Source organism: Euprymna scolopes, chromosome 33 (assembly GCF_053919585.1).
Source record: "Euprymna scolopes isolate OS-2025 chromosome 33, ASM5391958v1, whole genome shotgun sequence".
In the NCBI taxonomy this organism is placed as follows: Eukaryota; Metazoa; Mollusca; class Cephalopoda; order Sepiida; family Sepiolidae; genus Euprymna; species Euprymna scolopes.
In genome coordinates, this window is record NC_136514.1 from 3,858,391 (window position 1) to 3,876,555 (window position 18,165).

General features: G+C 36.6%; 1 protein-coding gene across 2 annotated transcripts in view; it reads right to left on the bottom strand.

Annotated features, from left to right (window-relative positions):
• LOC145258100 (uncharacterized) overlaps positions 1-18,165 on the bottom strand; it is a 76,138-nt gene that overhangs the window by 24,015 nt on the left and 33,958 nt on the right. For both annotated transcript variants that reach the window (XM_080115839.1, XM_080115840.1), the window contains exon 2: positions 2,431-2,530. In XM_080115839.1, the coding sequence (XP_079971965.1) occupies positions 2,431-2,530 (100 nt within the window). The remainder of the gene's footprint in view (positions 1-2,430; positions 2,531-18,165) is intronic.

Genomic DNA, 18,165 nt, shown 5'->3' on the forward strand with positions numbered 1-18,165 from the left:
CAGATTGAAGGCAAATCTCGAGAGAAACACACGCTCCAGGAGAATGCCACAACTTCCCTCCATCCATCCTGACCGCCATCATGAGAACAAAGAATAAGATTTTGGGGAGAATCTTGATGTTTTCTGGTGTAATCAAACTATACGATGTATATATGTAAAAACATAATATTAACTTTTCGTAGTTAGAAATCCTGAGTCTGTCTTTTTTTCATGGCATGTATGCGAAGCTATTTGCTTTTCAGCAGAAATCAACACAGAGCTGAGACACTGAGAAATTATGTGAAGACCTCCCGGATGATAGACGATCACGACCAAACAGATAAAAGCAAAATGTAATAAGTTTTCAGATGTACCTCTCCACCGTACTGTATATCGATACTCTACGGCTGACTGGGATAGCTTCCTACCCCTGCATTCCATGTTTAAAACGGATGTGTCCTCTATAGTATCAGATCTGACCGAATGGTTAATTATAGGCATAGACCGATTCATACCATCCAAAAACTTTCAACAAAAACCTACCAACCAGCCATGGTTTCCCCCAGAATGTGCGGCTGCCATCGCGCACTTTTTCCATAGCTACCAACGTAATAGATGTACTGAGACTAAAGCTGCTTTCAGGACTGCCAGCAACAACTGTAAAAGAGTAATAAAAAATGCAAGAGAGTTATATGCTCAGTCTGTTAAATCCAAAGTAGCTGAGCAGTGGCTTGGTTCCCACTAGTTTTGGCAAATAGCAAACAGGATCCTGAACAGAAGCGTGCGTTCTATCCCAATCCTCATCAATGGACTGTGGTCATCTCGTCAGCATCAGACAAGGCCAAACTATTTGCAAAGAACTTTGCAGCTAATTCTACCTTATATGACGAAGCCCATCAACTCCCTGTATTTCCTCCTATAACAGACAACATGCTTTGCAACATACAAATATCTGTACATGAGGTCGCCAAGCTAATCAAGAACCTTGATTTCAGTAAAGCAACTGGCCCTGACGGCATTCCAGTTATAGTGCTGAAAAAGCTTCAACCAGAACTTGCCCCCATAACTTACAAAACTATTTAAGCGATGTGTTAAGGAGAAGTGCTTCTCAACACTCTGGAAACCTCATCAGTATGCCCTGTATTTAAGAATTCAGGTGATAAGTCATCTCCCTCTCAGTACAGACCAATAAGTCTCCTGAGTGTCATGAGTAAGTTGCTGGAATCCATATTAAATAGAGAAGTAGTCAACCACCTCAGCAGAAATAACCTTCTTAGTGACAGACAATATGGTTTCGGCCAGATCTACAGCAGATGATTAGTGAATCTCTCAACAAAGGTTTCCTTTCTAGGGCAATTGCTCTTGACATATCAAAGGCCTTCGATAAGGTATGGCATAAGGGCCTACTTCACAAGATTTCCAGCTACGGTATAACTGGAAAAGTTTTCTCAGTCATTAAATCATTTTCTCTGGTGGGCTCATAGGAGTAGTGGTTGATGGGCAGAAATCAGAGGCCCACAGTATTAATGCTGGATCCCTCAGGGGTCAATCCTGGGCCCAACTCTCTTCCTGATCTACATCAATGATCTCCCAAAACACATACTTAAATCATTCGTTGACATCTATGCTGATGACACGGCCATCTATGTCAACACATCAAAGGCTGTAAATGACAAAGTTCTCTCTGATTCTCTCTCCTCTGATCTTGAGCGCATGGTACAATGGGGGAAGAGGACACTTTATCAAATATCCAATACTAATGATTACTATGATACTATCCCATTGATTACTGTACACGCAATACCCTTATCCCTGAGTGGCTTCCGGGCCTCGATAACTGGTGACTACCTTGTAAAAAAAAAAATTTCAGCACGACAGAGTTCAAAATAGACTTCGTAGCCTAGTAGGGGATGCAACCTCTTTCTCACGAAAGAGACATTGTGAGCCTGTCCCTGCTTTATCGTTATTTTCATGGAAAGTGCTCGTTTGAACAATCTATGGTCCCCCTCACCAAACATTCACGAGAAACACTCGTCTAACTGCAACCACTATCAATGATTTCCCCCATTCTTTATCTGTGCCTAAATCTAAACCTAGATTCCATGAACAAAGCTTCTTTCTTAGAACTCACACCTGTGGAACTCTCTTCCGTTTGCCTGCTTTCCAGCTGACTACAATATGGTTGTCTTCAAGTCTAACATAAACAAGTTCTTGATGAGCCGTTCCTCTTAAGTTATCTAATTTACCAAATTTACACTAGTAACGATTACTATGATATTATCCCATTGACTACTGTACACTCTTTAACCCTTATCTTCGAATGGCGTCTGGGCCGTGATAAGTGGTGACTTCGTTTGTAAAAAGCAAAACGACCGCTAAACTGCAGAAGTACAATCATATCAATTCAATCTAATATTAAGTAAAGAATAAAAATTTCTGTTTACTATTTACCGAAAATGAGGACTTCAGTTCCATATTGAAGCAGTAAAATTCTGTCCGTTTTCACAGTTCTCATTCCATTGGACATTACACTCACATTCTTCAAACTTCCCTGAAAAATAAATAAAATAAGAAAAAATAAGCAAAAGAATAAACTTGTCTATATCTGTGTGCAGCGAACAAAGCTATTCGTTCGATGAGCAGTAAAAAATTAACAGAGATTAATCTGTGACCTCTGATCTCGTCCGAGTCACTATTCCGATCGACACTCATCAGATGCAGTAGGACCTGTCGGTTTTGTTGGTTAGTCTCTCATTCACGACCGGTGCGTGTTAGTTTCTCTCACATCAGGGTTGATATGCTGTCGTCTCTCTGGTCGGTCGCTGCTAAGGAAAAAGAAACAATAACTCACAATTCAACGCACAAAAGAAAGAAAAACAAACTCAGCTTTTTCTAGTTTACTGATTAATTTTCAAACAAAAAGATACACATATATATATATATATATATATATATATATATATATACACGCACGGTTCACAAATATTGAGTTCAACTAGTTCTTAATAATTCAGTGTTAGTAAGACGGGGTGTTACAATCACTCAACTGAATCACTGACTGACTAACATGCCTAAGAATTATTTGAGGCATATAATACTTTATGAGTTCAAGAAAGGAAACTCAGCAGTCAAACCGGCTAGAAATATTCCAGTTTGAATCGTTACCACCTAATGCAACAATTAATGTTCAAATCTACTGTCAGCAATTAGAGCGTTTGAACCAAGCTTTGAGGGGGAAAGACCTGCTCTAGTGAATCGAAAAAGGATGTTTTATCAGGACAATGCACGGCCCAACACAGCAAGAATCACCTCACAAAAGATCGAAGAACTTGCTTGGGAGAAAATTCCTCATCCACCCTATTCTCCTGACCTTGCTCCTTCAGACTACGATTTGTTTCGTAGCTTACAAAATCATTTGGAAGGAACAGCTTTTGTAATGCAGAAAGATGTTGAAACTGACATTTGTGAGTTCTTTGAATCAAAGCCAAAAAGATTTTACAGTAATGGAATTATTAAGCTTGTTAATAGATGAAATGAAGTCATAGATAATCAGGGAAAGTATATTTTGATAATAAAATATTTAATAAAACGTAACATTTGGTCACTTCTTTTCTTTGTTCATAAATTCGGACAGAACTTATGGGATGACCTGATATATATTAATATCATAGTACATTTAACACGTGTCATAGTTTCTAGAGATATTTTTATTGTCATTTCACCCCAAACAAGGCACACAGTCATTTAGTGGTGAGGGGCTACTATTTGGGACCAGATTTGCAGGGATACTATTTAGGGAGTTGGGCAGCGAGATGTCCGTTCACATTACATTTCAATTTCTGCATGTCAGTATAGTCAGGGAAGCAGGGAAGGGAATACCAAAGTGCAGCAGTCTGAGAAAAAAAGCTATTCGAGTAAGAGGCTTTATGGCACCTAGAGATGGATGGGATTTTGCTGCTTGTCGGGTTTGTCAGGGATATTATCGTCAAGAGGGTGCTTTGAGTTCGTCAGAACACTTTTCATTGAAATACTTGTAAAACAGGCACAAGAGTGCGACGTTTCGGCGATGAGACAGAGGTTGGAGTTTAGTTGATAGTTCAGGACCTATTAGAGTGGTCACTTTTTTTTTAAACTTTGGCTAGGAGCGATGCACCAGCCCAGATGTGGCAGCAATACTCCATGCATGGGTAAACCGTGATCTTGTGGAGAAACAGGATACTCTCAGGTGTGAGTAACTTTTTAGCGCAGTAAAGAGTCCACCTTCCTATCCTATTTATTAAAAAGGAAGATAGACGGTGATAGCATATTACGAACATTGTTTGTAGTATGTTATCGCCTTCTAGCCTCCTTTTTAATAAATAGGATCTCCCGATCATCGAAGACGCAATGTAAATAAAAAAGTAAAATTAAAAAAATGAGGTCACGTGAAACTTTTTTGTTTTCTGACCAGAATCCGAGGGTAGTATCTGTTCTGTCTAAATATAGTATAATGATATGGTGTAATTTCCATTCATGCCAGGCGTCAATACAATGGAAGTATATCACACACTCTCATAAGGATATTGGAGACAAACTGTAATAACAGGATATATTCTGACATTACATCAAGCAGATTACTTAGATAAATACTTTTACAATTTTAACAAAAAGGGCTACAATAATATCATGGGGTCTCCATTCATGCTGAACGTCCATAGAATGTGCAACAAGAAAATATTACACATGAAAGATGCCGCTGTGGAATTTCCACAGGTCCCATTAGTTGGTATTAATCTAACGTGGTCGCTACATTTTAAAATGAATACTCGTGCTGTCCTTTTTTATGCCTTTTTTGTTCCCCCTTGCCATGACGTAAGAGCGTGCACATGCGCTTTGTTACAATAAGAGTGCACCGCTTCGTTACATTAATAGGAATTAATATTTAATGGGTGACTATGTGGTAATACAATGTGCCGTATGTAGGCACCTCTTTGCAATAACTTTAAAACTCTAACGTTGTCATCTCCCATGGTGGAGATATACAAGCGAGTGTGTGTTATGGAGTCCATGATGTGAATTGCACGATAGAGTCTATGACATGAATTGCACGATAGAGTCTATGACATGAATTGCACGATGGAGTCCATGACATGAATTGCACGATGGAATCCATGACATGAATTTTACAATTAATGATTAATAATGATTAATAATGATTTGAGGTTAAACAAAGGTTATCGGTGACATAGATCAAATTCATTGACTTCCCTTGATAACATGAAACCTGCGTGCAGCAAGGGGTCATGAGACAGGTTAGTGAGTGTATTTTGAGTGCAAACCAGTTAACGAGGGTTACAACTCCACACACATCCTAAAATATAGCAAGGACGCAGCACAAGTGTTTAGAGGGTTAGTTCAGTTCGAGTTTAGAGTCGACAGTTCAAGTCCGACAAACACAGTCGTCAGTTAAAAGATAAAGACTTCTTGTGGAAGCGGCGATAGGTAGCGATGTATGGCAGATGAATCGATAAAAAATTCCCACCCTCCTTCTAAGGATAGGCAGAAAACAGGGACGCAACTTCGACTATGAAACGAATAAAGTTCCAGTTGTCCAGAGAAATCAGACTTTCGTTTGTTGTTATGCATGAGAAAACTTTTGTTCCAGGAGCCGACGTCAGGACACAAACCACTCGAGAACAAGAGATGTGAAGAAGATATAATAAGATACGTTCTTCTGCTTTTATTTTATGACCCCTCCCCAAAAAGGGCTGATGTGCCGTAAAATGAAAATTTGACCCCCCCCCTCCCTACGCAACATGTGTTGATTTGATGTTCCTATGAAATTTCCTCCATCGAAGTACGCCAATTCAATTCACCTGCCACTTCGGAACATTGATGTATATTTCGCAATCATCGAAAATATACTCACTTTATATACTTTCAGGACTTTAATACGATCGATATCCACCCATGGTATATCCTTCTGAGATGTTCGCTCTCAATGCTGAAAATTTTCAGAAAATAAAGAAAAAATGATGAATGCACATAGATAAAATTAAATTAAATCAAAATCTCATACACACACACACACACATATATATACATAAATATATACATATATATATACATGATGATTGATGATTGCAACGTCTCGTCAGACGAGTGCCACTCCCTCAGACATTTAAAATCCATGAGCCCAAATACCTGAGGGAGTATCTATACAAAGATGATGTTACAGAGTCTTAGCTTTGTACGACAGCTAAGTCTCTCTCTCGGTTCAAAATGTTGAGATCCAGCAACAAGTTAAACTGCAGACCAGTTCAATGCGGGCGCTGCTCTCCCGCTTTATGGTTTTTCAAATCAGAGACTTGCTTCTTCTAGAAAGGTTGCCTTCACCACGGCTTACGGGAGCCCTCTCCACCCCAATACACATATACACACACACACAAATATACACGGTGCTAGTTGGCCGTTGACCCAGAAAAAGAGTTCATTCGCCATTTGAAAGGTCTTGTTTTTAATCCTTCAGGGAGACTAGCCGCCCTCCTCACCAAACAAGTCTGGTGGGGGAACCAGTTTAGTCGCCGGTGACCCGACCATGAGGCAGGTAGTAGTACTGGGTTACATGGTACCAGTAGCATATGACATATATAGAAGGATTCATTTATTTAATAAGAGTATACATACATTTAGTTGGGGGATAAAGGGGACTCATTATCCTCCCAACTAAATGTATGTATACCCTTATTAAATAAATGAATCCTTCATTTTATATATACCAATATATAGGTTTTGTGACTTCATTTTCCACTTTTATTGTCTCCAATATAAGCTCCATCGGAATTTGTTGAGCTTTATATTATCCCGATAAGTCTCCTCTTATAGAATTGAATTTACTCCTTTCTTTTAACTCACTAAGATATATATATATATATATATATATATATATATATATATATATATATATATATATATATATACGAGCTGCCAACAATAAGTTTCAAGACATTTTTGTACAGGCATTTAAAATTGTTGTAGACACTTAAAAATTCAGTTATGTTATTGCTATACATCTTATGAAATGACTGACCAATTTTTATATGATTTCAGATTACAATGAATAGCTACAGCAGGAATTACAATACACCCCACTAATGCCTAATTGTCACAGCTGGTCAATTTCAAAAAATGCAATCTGGACGTCAGGACACTTTAGAAGAACGATATACAATAACATTCTGTGTTAAACTTGGAAAAAATGCCACAGAAACGTGTGGAATGCTTCAGACTGCTTTTGGACCGTCTTGCATGAATCGAACATCAGTTTTTGAATGGCATAAGAAATTCAAGGAAGGCAGGGAGTTTGTGAGGGATAATGAGAGGTGTGGGAGGAGTAAGGAAATCAGAACATTATTTTTATATCGTTAATTGATGAGCCGTTTACTACTATTGCTCCATTGACTACTGTATTCATTCTTATCCCCGAGTGACCTTCGGGCCTTGATAAGTGGTGAATCCTTTTGTAAAAAAATACATATATATCGTAATATTTTAGGTGTTAATTGTTTAGCGATAATTGTATTGCGTGTATTAATTAGATACCTTAAGCATTGGAAAATTTCGTCCCCTATATAAACCCATTTCATCCCCTTATCAACCCACTTTAGAGACATGTACAAATATATACAGATACATTGACACACACACATATATGTTGTTGATTTTATTATTTTTATTATTAAAAAATAATTTTATCAAATAATTTTTATTATCAAAAAAAAATCCAGGAACACGGATAATTATGGCGCATCAGCGTGGCTGACTATGATAGGATTCGAACCCACGATTAACAAGAAGAGAAATTACGTACTATTGTATCGCTTATCGCAATGTTTTGTTGTAATTTTTTTAGCGATAACTCTCTCTCTCTCTATCTCTCTCTCTCTCTCTATCTCTCTATCTCCACTTATTAAGTGTTACCTTTTCAGATTAAATATGTTTTTAACTCTTTTTCAAAGTGTTTTAAAGCATATTTTATTAACTATTTGCTCTTATATATATATATATATATATATATATATATATATATATATATATATATATATATATATATATATATATATATATATATATAGGCTTGGTATATTTATAATTTTTTTTTAATTAAACAATTTTTTTTTTAAATTAGTTATAAAGGTTATAACCAATTAAGAAAAAAGGCTTGGTGCCTTAAAGAAAAAGAAAAAGAAAACCACAACAACAGCAATCGCTCCTGATGATAATCGGGCGCACAGATAGAAAGCGCTTGAGACGAATATGGCTGAACAACAACGTTTGGGCGCCATTCTATATAACATGCCAGCTGAAATAAAAAAAAAACCGCTCTGCGAATGGAAAAGATATCCAGAAAAATCAGAAAAAATAACTGTCGTATTCAATCAGACGTGTTTGAATATATATATATATATATATATATATATATATATATATATATATATATATATATATATATATATATACATATATATATATATATATATATATATATATATATATATATATATATATATAGTACATGTAAAACAGTTTATTTTAAACGACAAATAGACACGTACCTGGTTGTTCAAAGACAACATGACACAATAGTTATATTTTTATATAACAACATTTATTCTTTGGTTCCGACTGGACATCTTTAGAGATAACAACCTTCTATTCATATTTTGGCTATCTTGGAATACGCCGCTGTCTAGCGTCATACGAGAGACTTGTTCTCCCGACTTCTAAGTCTCGTCTGGACTATTTGAAGTCTCCTCTTCAACTCCCTTCTTTCATCTAACTTGCCTGTATATATTAAAACTAATCCTTTGCACTTACACAAAGAAGTAACAGGTGACTTCTCAGTCACGTTTTCTCTGGCCGAATCTATTTTTGTTTATGTATTTGACATTTGTTTATTGCTTCTAAAATCTTCACTACATTCCAAAACTTATAAACATTATTTGTCCTTGTAACAAAATCTAATTTTCATACCGATAATCATAATAATGTTCTTTTATAATAATAGCGTCTTTAAATAAACATCTAACTTTGAATAATAATAGTCGATCTTACAATCGACTATTAGCAAGATGTTTTCCAGCATTTTCCGAGAGGCTGATATATGTTGCCTTGTGCTCAGTTAAAGATTTTCACGCCAACTGTTCACTTAGTTTTCTATTAGTTAAAATTTCTTCTTGGAAATTTTTGACTAAACTAGTTAGCATAACCTTTTGCTTAGTCCTATGACTCATCTGTCTCTTTATTGCTTAGTTACTTTTAACGAGATTATTTGAGAAAACACTAGTTAATCTAACCCTTTGTTTAGTCCACAGCCCCTTTTTGTCTCTTAATGCTTCGCCCCTGTTTGGCGAGTTTATCAAAGACAATTTCAGTCTATTTTGTCTCTTAAGTGCTCAGCCCCATGTTGGGCGAGATTATATATATTAGACTTTTTAGCCCGTTAAAAATGGGAAAAGCTATATCCCATTTACTTAGAATAAGTGCTTTATGCCAAATTGATGGTTGAGTATCATTGAACTTGTGATCACATTTTCATCCAATCTGAATCCCTATTAATTTCCACAAGATCAGACCAATAGTTTCCGTAGAAAGTGGAAATTACTAATCCCTATTACTCCCTAATCGTGCATCGGACCAATACCATAATACTTAGTCCGTTGCACTTTATCATAACAAAAGTCCATACAAAATATGAGCAAAATCAGACCTGTAGATTCTGAGAACAAGTGGAACGGACAAACAGACAAACAGACAGACAGACCGACTGAAAAACACAAAATTAGTTGTGTTAAGAGAAAGAACAGAAGAAATTCATTCCATTGAAATCATACAAGGTTCATTTCGTTATGTACAGGATGGAATAATAAAATTGTCGCCATAGAAAAAACGGCATGATTCCATTTCCGTTTGATAAAAACCGGTTTTTTGCTGCAGGCCATCTACTAGTTGGCCAGTTGTGTACAAATCCCAAGACCGACAAGATCCTTCTATCATGTCTGAAAGTGACATAATGTTCAACTAGCGAGACCAGAGGTGCGCCGCTGTAAAACTCATGCGCTCTACTGATCCAAGTTATGACAACAGGACCATTGCCAGCACCCTCAAAATGCAATGCTGGATTGACACGAATAACAGGAACTTGCCTAGGGTGATGAAAACAAAGTTTCTGGCCACAGTTATGGTCTTTGGTGTGGTTTCAAGTGAGGGCCACATCATGCCGCCTCACATCTTCAAAGTCGGCTTGAAAATCAACACCAAAGTGTACCTGGATGTGTTGAAGAGTGTAGTGATCCCCTGGGGCAATCAGGTGGCTGAGGCAGATCCTGAGTGTGGCAGCAGGACTCGGCGCCGGCCCACAAATCTAAAGAGACCAAGGCTTAGCTTCAGAAAGAGTGCTACGACTTTGTACCCTTCTCTAACTGGCCCTTCTACCCCGACCTGAACACGTTGGACTACTTCGTTTGATCATACATTAAGAACATTACCAACATGATCTTCCACAACGCTAAAGCTAGTCTGATCGCCCCATCCGCTGAGGATTCGCCGAGCTCCTGCTGGCGCTAATAGAAAAAGCATGGTCGCAGTTCCGGACCTGTATCGAGGCGGTGACGTAGGGTGAAGGCAATTACATTGAATAGATGTCAGCTCTACTACATAATCAAATTACCTGAATTGATTTTTTTCAATAAAAGTTTTAAAATAAAGCTGTAGGGTTGTTTTTTTTAGGACGAGACTTTTATCATTCTGAGCCTTACTGCCACACCCAGGGTCTGCTAGTGGCCGGCTGGTTGCACCAGGAGATCATCATACTCTTCAGCACATTCAGGTACACTTTGGTGTTGATTTTAAAGCCGACTTTGAAGATGTGAGGTAGCATGATGTGGCCCTCACTTAAAACCACACCAAAGATCATAACCGTGGATCGTCCAATATGTTAAGCTGTGCCCTCAAGTGTTGAACTGTTCAGATTTGCATTTTGAGGGTGCTGGCAATGGTCCTGTTAGCAATAACTTGGATCAGTAGAGAGCATGAGTTGGACAGCGGCGCATCTCCAATCCTGCTCGTTGAACATTGTGTCACTTTCAGACATGATAGAAAGCTCCTATCGCTCTTGGTATTTGTACACAACTGGCCAACTTGTGGATGGTCTGCAACAAAAAAGAAAACCAGTTTTCATCAAACGGAAATGGAATCATTTTGTTTTTTGTTTTTTGTTTTTTCTGGGGCGATAATTTTATCGTTTCGCCCTGTAGAAAGTTCGCCCAAAACAGGTACTCTGGATTTGAACAAAAATATTAAAAAAAAACCAAAAAAAAACGGTACTTCTGCATTTATCAACCCGCAATTTCCACGAAGTTACTAAGATTTTCCCGGCAGATGATGAGAAGAACCAGAAACGATTGACAAGTAGTTTCTGTGACGTAAGACATTACTTTCCAATGTATTACTTAATGTATTTCAGTGGTTGTCGCCATTCTTAACATGGGGAGGAAGTTGTAACAATTTGTGTTTTATGTAATAAGTCTCGGTCAGTCGTTTTCAGTTTGTGGAAATTGTGAGTTGATAAATGCAGAAGCACCAAAAATAACGTTATTAACTGGCAGAGGATAAAAAGATAAAGTGTAGTATCCGAACAGATACTACACTTTACGCCGAAAAAATGACGAGTCGTGACAGATCGATATACATGCAGATAGGATTTATTCACTTACCTAATTGGTTGCTGCAGTATTGGATCTGGGGATGTTGGAGCACAAAAAAATGAGGACACGTTTTACCTAAAGCTGACATTACAAACGTCTCAAGAATCAAGAATTGCCAAAATATGTGAGTAAACATTGCGGCGTAAATTCGTTCTCTTCCGACATGCAAACTGATTGTTAATTCGAAGAATACGAAAATATTCTGGAAATTGGGAAACAAGAAGCAATCTCTTTCCTGTTTATATACAACGCTTTTGTTGTATCGGAACGAAACGAAAAGAGAGCACCCACTTATAAACTTTGTCTTGGAACGGCGAGGCGGAAAAGAAGGAGTTGATCGTAAATTGAATAAAATTGAGTTTTTAATTTCAATAATTTATTAAGAAAAATACACATCACGATTATTGCTGACATTTGAATTGCAATAATTAATGCATAAATGTCTTAACTTCAAGTGATATTTTCGTTTCAACATTTTCCAATACCTATGAAAGTCATGCTTTCCATTTAAAGCTGTGATATCGCGAAATAATATGTGGATGGCTATAAATGTTCCCTATCTTGGGTTGAGCATATTGTGGAGCGAATAAACAAACTGCAGCTAGCGTACAAAGCAATGCAATTTCTGTAAACAAATAGAGCTTATGCGTTTGGACAATGTTTAAACATTGTAATTTCAAATACCCATCTTAGCAGCAGCCAAGTAGCATAACGGTGAGAAGTGCTAACTCTGGCCTAGATGGTCGAGTTTCAATCCTGGCGAGGTAGTTGCTAAGTCTAATCGCACTGTGATGAACTGTGATACAGCGAGACAGTACTGTATGTGAATGACTATATATATATATATATATATATATATATATATATATATATATATATATATATATATATATATACGATTACTTAATTTAATCACATAAATTAATATACGAAAGTATAAATTTATGCGTAAACTTTAAGTATTTACTTCAACAGTTCTCAATACGTAGGTAGAGCTAGGTAATAAGTTATAAAATATATATGGCAATTAAGCTACACAGAATATTCCACATTTCATCCACGATGAATTCTAGCGTGGATGAAACGCGGAATATTCTGTATAGTTTAATTGCCATATATATTTTATAACTTACTATATATATATATATATATATATATATATATATATATAATCCCGAACAATCCCAAACACATATATTATTTTAATTGGAATTCATTATTGAGATGAGTATTATTTATATTAATATTAATTTATTTATTGTGGACTATTAGTGCCATCTTTATTGGTTGTTGTTTCACACGTTTCGGCCAACTATTCCTCGGGCCTTCGTCGGGTGGTAACCGCGACGGATAGGAACTTTGAATCTCCTAACTGCCTTCTCAGCAATCACTGCCATCTGTAGTTGTCGTCTCACCACCTGACGAAAGCCAGAGGAATAGTTGGCCGAAACGTCATGAAACAACTAATAAAGATGAGAATAATAATCCACAATAAATAAATTAATATAAATCCCAAACACCTTCAACAATTCAACATAACAACATAAAACGATCCTGAACAACACCGAACTAACTAAGATTTGATTTATTGCTTTGATCGGATGCAATCAAGCGACTGGGAGGAGTAGCAAGACCAATTTTGCTGCTATCACCATAAGCGAGCCTGATTTCTCCACAGACTATGAACAGAACACTCGGAAGGGGACCAAATCATGGAAACGGGCTGGCGACCAACCTCCATTTACGTTGAGAAATAGATTTGCAGAGTATCCACCCCCAACACAAATTTGTGAGGAATATGATTGTGAACCCCCGACAAACGCGGCAAGCAGCAAAGTCCCACCCCTACACAGCAGAGATCTCCAGATGTCAGAAAACCTTTTATTCTAATAGTTTCTACCTCAGAACTGCTAAACTTTGAAATTCCCTTCCGGTTCCTGCTTTCCCAACGGTACTGACATGCAAAAGTTCAAGTGTAATGTAAACAAACACTTGCTGTTCAACTCCCTACATATTATCCCTGCAACTTATGCCCCAGATAGTAGCCCCCCTCCCATACATCAAACTGGCACTATGCCTTGTTTTGGGTGAAAATATAATAAAAAAAAATATCCACAGTGCCCTTTTTTTTTTGCGGAGTTAGATTTTAACCAACCTTGTGTCTAACTCTGCCCTCGTGGGGAGGCAAGTAAATAGGAACATCTAATAGAAGAACGATACGTTGAAAATCAAAATTAGACGGAATTTAATTTCGGACAAAGTAGACGATTTTTAAATAAGATTTTTTCATTATATTTGAGGGATGGAGGCTGTAACACTGTCCGGGAAACAACACACGTCGTGTCCAGTTTCAGTCTCACGAGATCTCGAACGTTATCTCGTTCTGTGCTCCACCTCACGCGTGAACATTCTCTTTCTCTTTTTTATAGTGTTTCTTTACATGTGACGTCATTTCGTATGCATTTACATCCGTGCTATGTTACACGGCAAAAAGATTTTCAACTATGCATTTCATTTTTTATATATATTTTCAAGGGGAGGGAGTAAAAAGATTTTCAACTACATATTTTTTCTTATCTATTTTCAGAAGGGGCAAGCAAAAAAATTATCTATACTATAATATTTTTTTTTTTTTTGTATTGATATTCATATTAAAAACCTTTTCTCTATTTATTTGAAAAGAAAAGAAAACTTTGTTATATGTGGGTCGTGGAATTGCATTCATCTGCAAATGATCTAGTTAATTTGCATATTCTTTTAAACATTTATTTTTCTTAAATCCCTATTAGTTTTTCAGTTTTCTTATGGGATGATCATCTTAACTATTACGTGTAATTATATTCATGCAGATATTCTACATGATTTATACTTGCGTAATATTTGTGCAAAAAGTTTATAGTAAGCACAAATCTCTTTCTATATAAATATTTATGTATGCGCATGCATATATATTTGTTTAAAACAATTTGCCTACCAAACTCCTCTGTCAGTATTTTTTCTAGAGACATGAAACAAAATATATAGGGTATTCGACCCCATGCAAAACTTTATATTTGGGTTTTAGCTGGAGAAAATCAGTGCAAAAGTGCGAAAATTAAAAAAACAGGTGAAGGTTGAACGACAGCGTTACGAATATGCATGTGTAACATAATAGCTATTGGTTCATGTTTATATTTTTAGCCTTGCAGCAAACATCTCGTCATAGCTCAGGCATTAATGTCAAAGGAAAAAATAAATCGTGAGCTAAGCGTTTTGGTTTCAATTCTCGGTGGTGGTACACAATTTATTTATTTATTTTTTTAATTTTTTAAATCGGTCCAACATAATATAATGATACATTATATATCATATTTAAGTATATTTTACGACCGGGTAATGTGGACGACCTGCTAGTCAACTATATATTTTATTTTCCAATATTTTTTTCGAGGGGTGAGGGGCAAATAAAATTTATAAATATATATTCCATTTTCCAATATTTTTTTTATGAGGAGGGGCAAAAACAATTAAATTATATATTTTATTTCCCAATATATTTTTGAATAGGGGGGGGGGGATAAATTTCCAACTATATATTCTATTTTCCAATATTTTTTCGAGGAGAGGAAGAAATTTTCAACTATATATTTTATTTTATAATATATTTTTGTGACCAGGTGGGGGGAGAGCAAGAAATTTTCAACTATATATTTTATTTTGCAATATATTTTTGCGGCCAGGTGGAGGGAGCAAGAAATTTTCAACTATATTTTCATTTTGCAATATATTTTCGCGGCCAGGTGGGGGGAGCAAGAAATTTTCAACTATATATTTTATTTGCAATATATTTTCGCAGCCAGGTGGGGGGAGCAAGAAATTTTCAACTATATATTTCATTTTATAATATACTAGCGGGGGTACACGGCGTTGTCCGGGTGTTTGGAGGTGTGTGTGTCGTGTTAAATAAAACAGAAACCGGGGGTGGGGGTGGGGGTAAAAGTTGGTAGGATCGAACCTGAAGCCCTGAGGCGAAGTTTGAAAATAAAATCGGCCAGCCAGAATCAGTTACTGAAAGATATTTGAATTTATTTAAGTAAGAACCAAATTGACAGGTGCGTGCATGGAGGTCGTAGAGCAATTGCTATTCAGCAAATGAGGTCAATGACCAGGTTTGTTTGTTATAAGCGAAGTAAAAAAAGAAAACAACGTTAAAACTTAAGCGGGGGGGGGTAATCAAAACATCGAAAAAAACTAACGTAAGGCAAACGAACGATGTTAAATGTAAAAATCGAAAAAACAAAAAAGAAATAGCTTAAATAAGCCTGTTTCGATATTAAAATTTAAAAATCGGTGGGTACCCGGGTGTTTTTGGGTGTGTGGTCGGGGGTGGATAAGTGAAGTAAAAAAAAAAACCAGAAAACCAAACGTTACGTGAAAACTGGCTTAAATAACACTGGTTCAATATTTAAATTAAAAAAATAAAAAAAAAGACGTCTCACACCACAATTCCAACCCAAAACGTTTAGATAATGAACCAACACGCTAACCAACTGAGCTAATCCGACGTACATGAAATTTAGTCAGTTTTTCAACTATTTAAAGTAAATGAGGTCATGACGTCATCTGACGCATGCGTAGAACCGGTCGTCGTCACGAGGGGACCGTTTTTGTTGACCTCCCCTCCGTCGAAAATTGTCGATTTCGGGGTGAAAAAATGAACGTTTTTGGATAATTCTTCGATATTTTTCGAGCGAAGGATGGAGCTTCGATATGATACCGAGTTTGTGAATTTTCGTCGTGTCTGTCGAAAGTTTTTAGCGAACACACAAACACACATACGTACATACATACATACATACATACATACATACATTTTCACTTTTATATTTATAGATTTTGCAATATGTTTTCCTGGCCAGGTGGGGGGAGCAAAAAATTTTCAACTATATATTTTATTTTGCAATATATTTTCGTGGCCAGGTGGGGGGAACAAGAAATTTTCAACTATATATTTTATTTTGCAATATGTTTTCGTGGCCAGATGGGGGGAGCAAGAAATTTTCAACTATATATTTTATTTTGCAATATATTTTGGAGAGGAGGTCGAAATAAGATGTTTCATTATATTTGAATGTTGGGAAAATATTCCAAATAAAAAAAAACTGAAAAACGTGAAATTCGTAAGATCTTGTGCAGAATCGTTGGAAAATGACCTCCAGACTGTAGTGGAATGGGGCCCGAAAATGGATGTTGACATTTTATGCTAATAAGACTAATTGCTCTCCTTTAACAATTACAAGACGCCTCTCCAACCGCTTATATCCATGACAAATAACACCCTACCTGAGAACCCTTCCTTCAAAATCCTCAGCCTAACATTTGCGAGCAATATGAACTGGAACAAATACATTGAGGACATTGCAAAGGCTGCTGCAAAGAAGGTGGGTTCCCTCTATTGAGCTAGAAGACTACTCACACCTAAGAGTATCCTGTACCTCTATAAGACCCATGCATGGAGTATTGTTGCAACATCTGGGCTGGTGCGTCTACCACTAACCTCTCTCTCTTGGATAGAGTTTAAAAAAAAAGAGTTTCCAATCTAATAGGTCCCACTTTGTCAACTAAGCTCCAACTCCTATCCCATCACCGCAATGTTGCATCTCTGAGCCTGTTTTACAAATATTTTAATGGGATGTGCTTTGATGAACTCATTGCATTTGTGTCCCCTTGACGTACATATCCCCAACAAATCCGCTTAGCAACAAAACCTCATCCCGTCACTGTTGAGGTCCCTAAAAACCAGAAAGCATTTTATTCTAATAGTTTCTTCCCTCGAACAGATTTTGGAATCCCCTTCCCTCTACCTGATATGCAGAAGTTTCAATATGACGCGAACCCAACATCTTGTCACTCCTTCCTAGGCATGGGTTGAAATAGTAGCCCCTTATGTCCAACTGACGATATGCCTTATTAGGGGTGAACGTGAGTGAAAGAAAAAAAAATAAATATAAATAAAAATTATTAATATTCAGAATTTAATAATCGTGACTTTAATAAATATGAATAAATTGTTGAAACTTGCAACAGTTGTTCGTTTCATTCGATGACAGTCCCTCTTGTTTTTCTTTTGTTGGCGTGTCACGTCACACTGAAATTGGAAAGGTGTTGACATCGATAATCGAATTAATTGGACGCATCTTTAAAAAGGATGCGTCCAATCATTCAATCCAAGAAAACTTTTTCTTCTTTTTTTTTGTTTTGTTTTCTGTTTTGTTTTTGTTGTTTTTTTTCTTTCTTTTTTTTTTTTTTTGTTTATTTTTGTTTTTTGTTTTTTTGCGGCGATCGCACAGATTAATGCTGTCTGAAAAAATAGCTGCAAAACAGTTCTGTTCGAGGATCTAATTTTTGCCGGCAAAAATTGTTGCTAAGAGGTCAAAATTGATAATAAAACAGTTGACCTTAG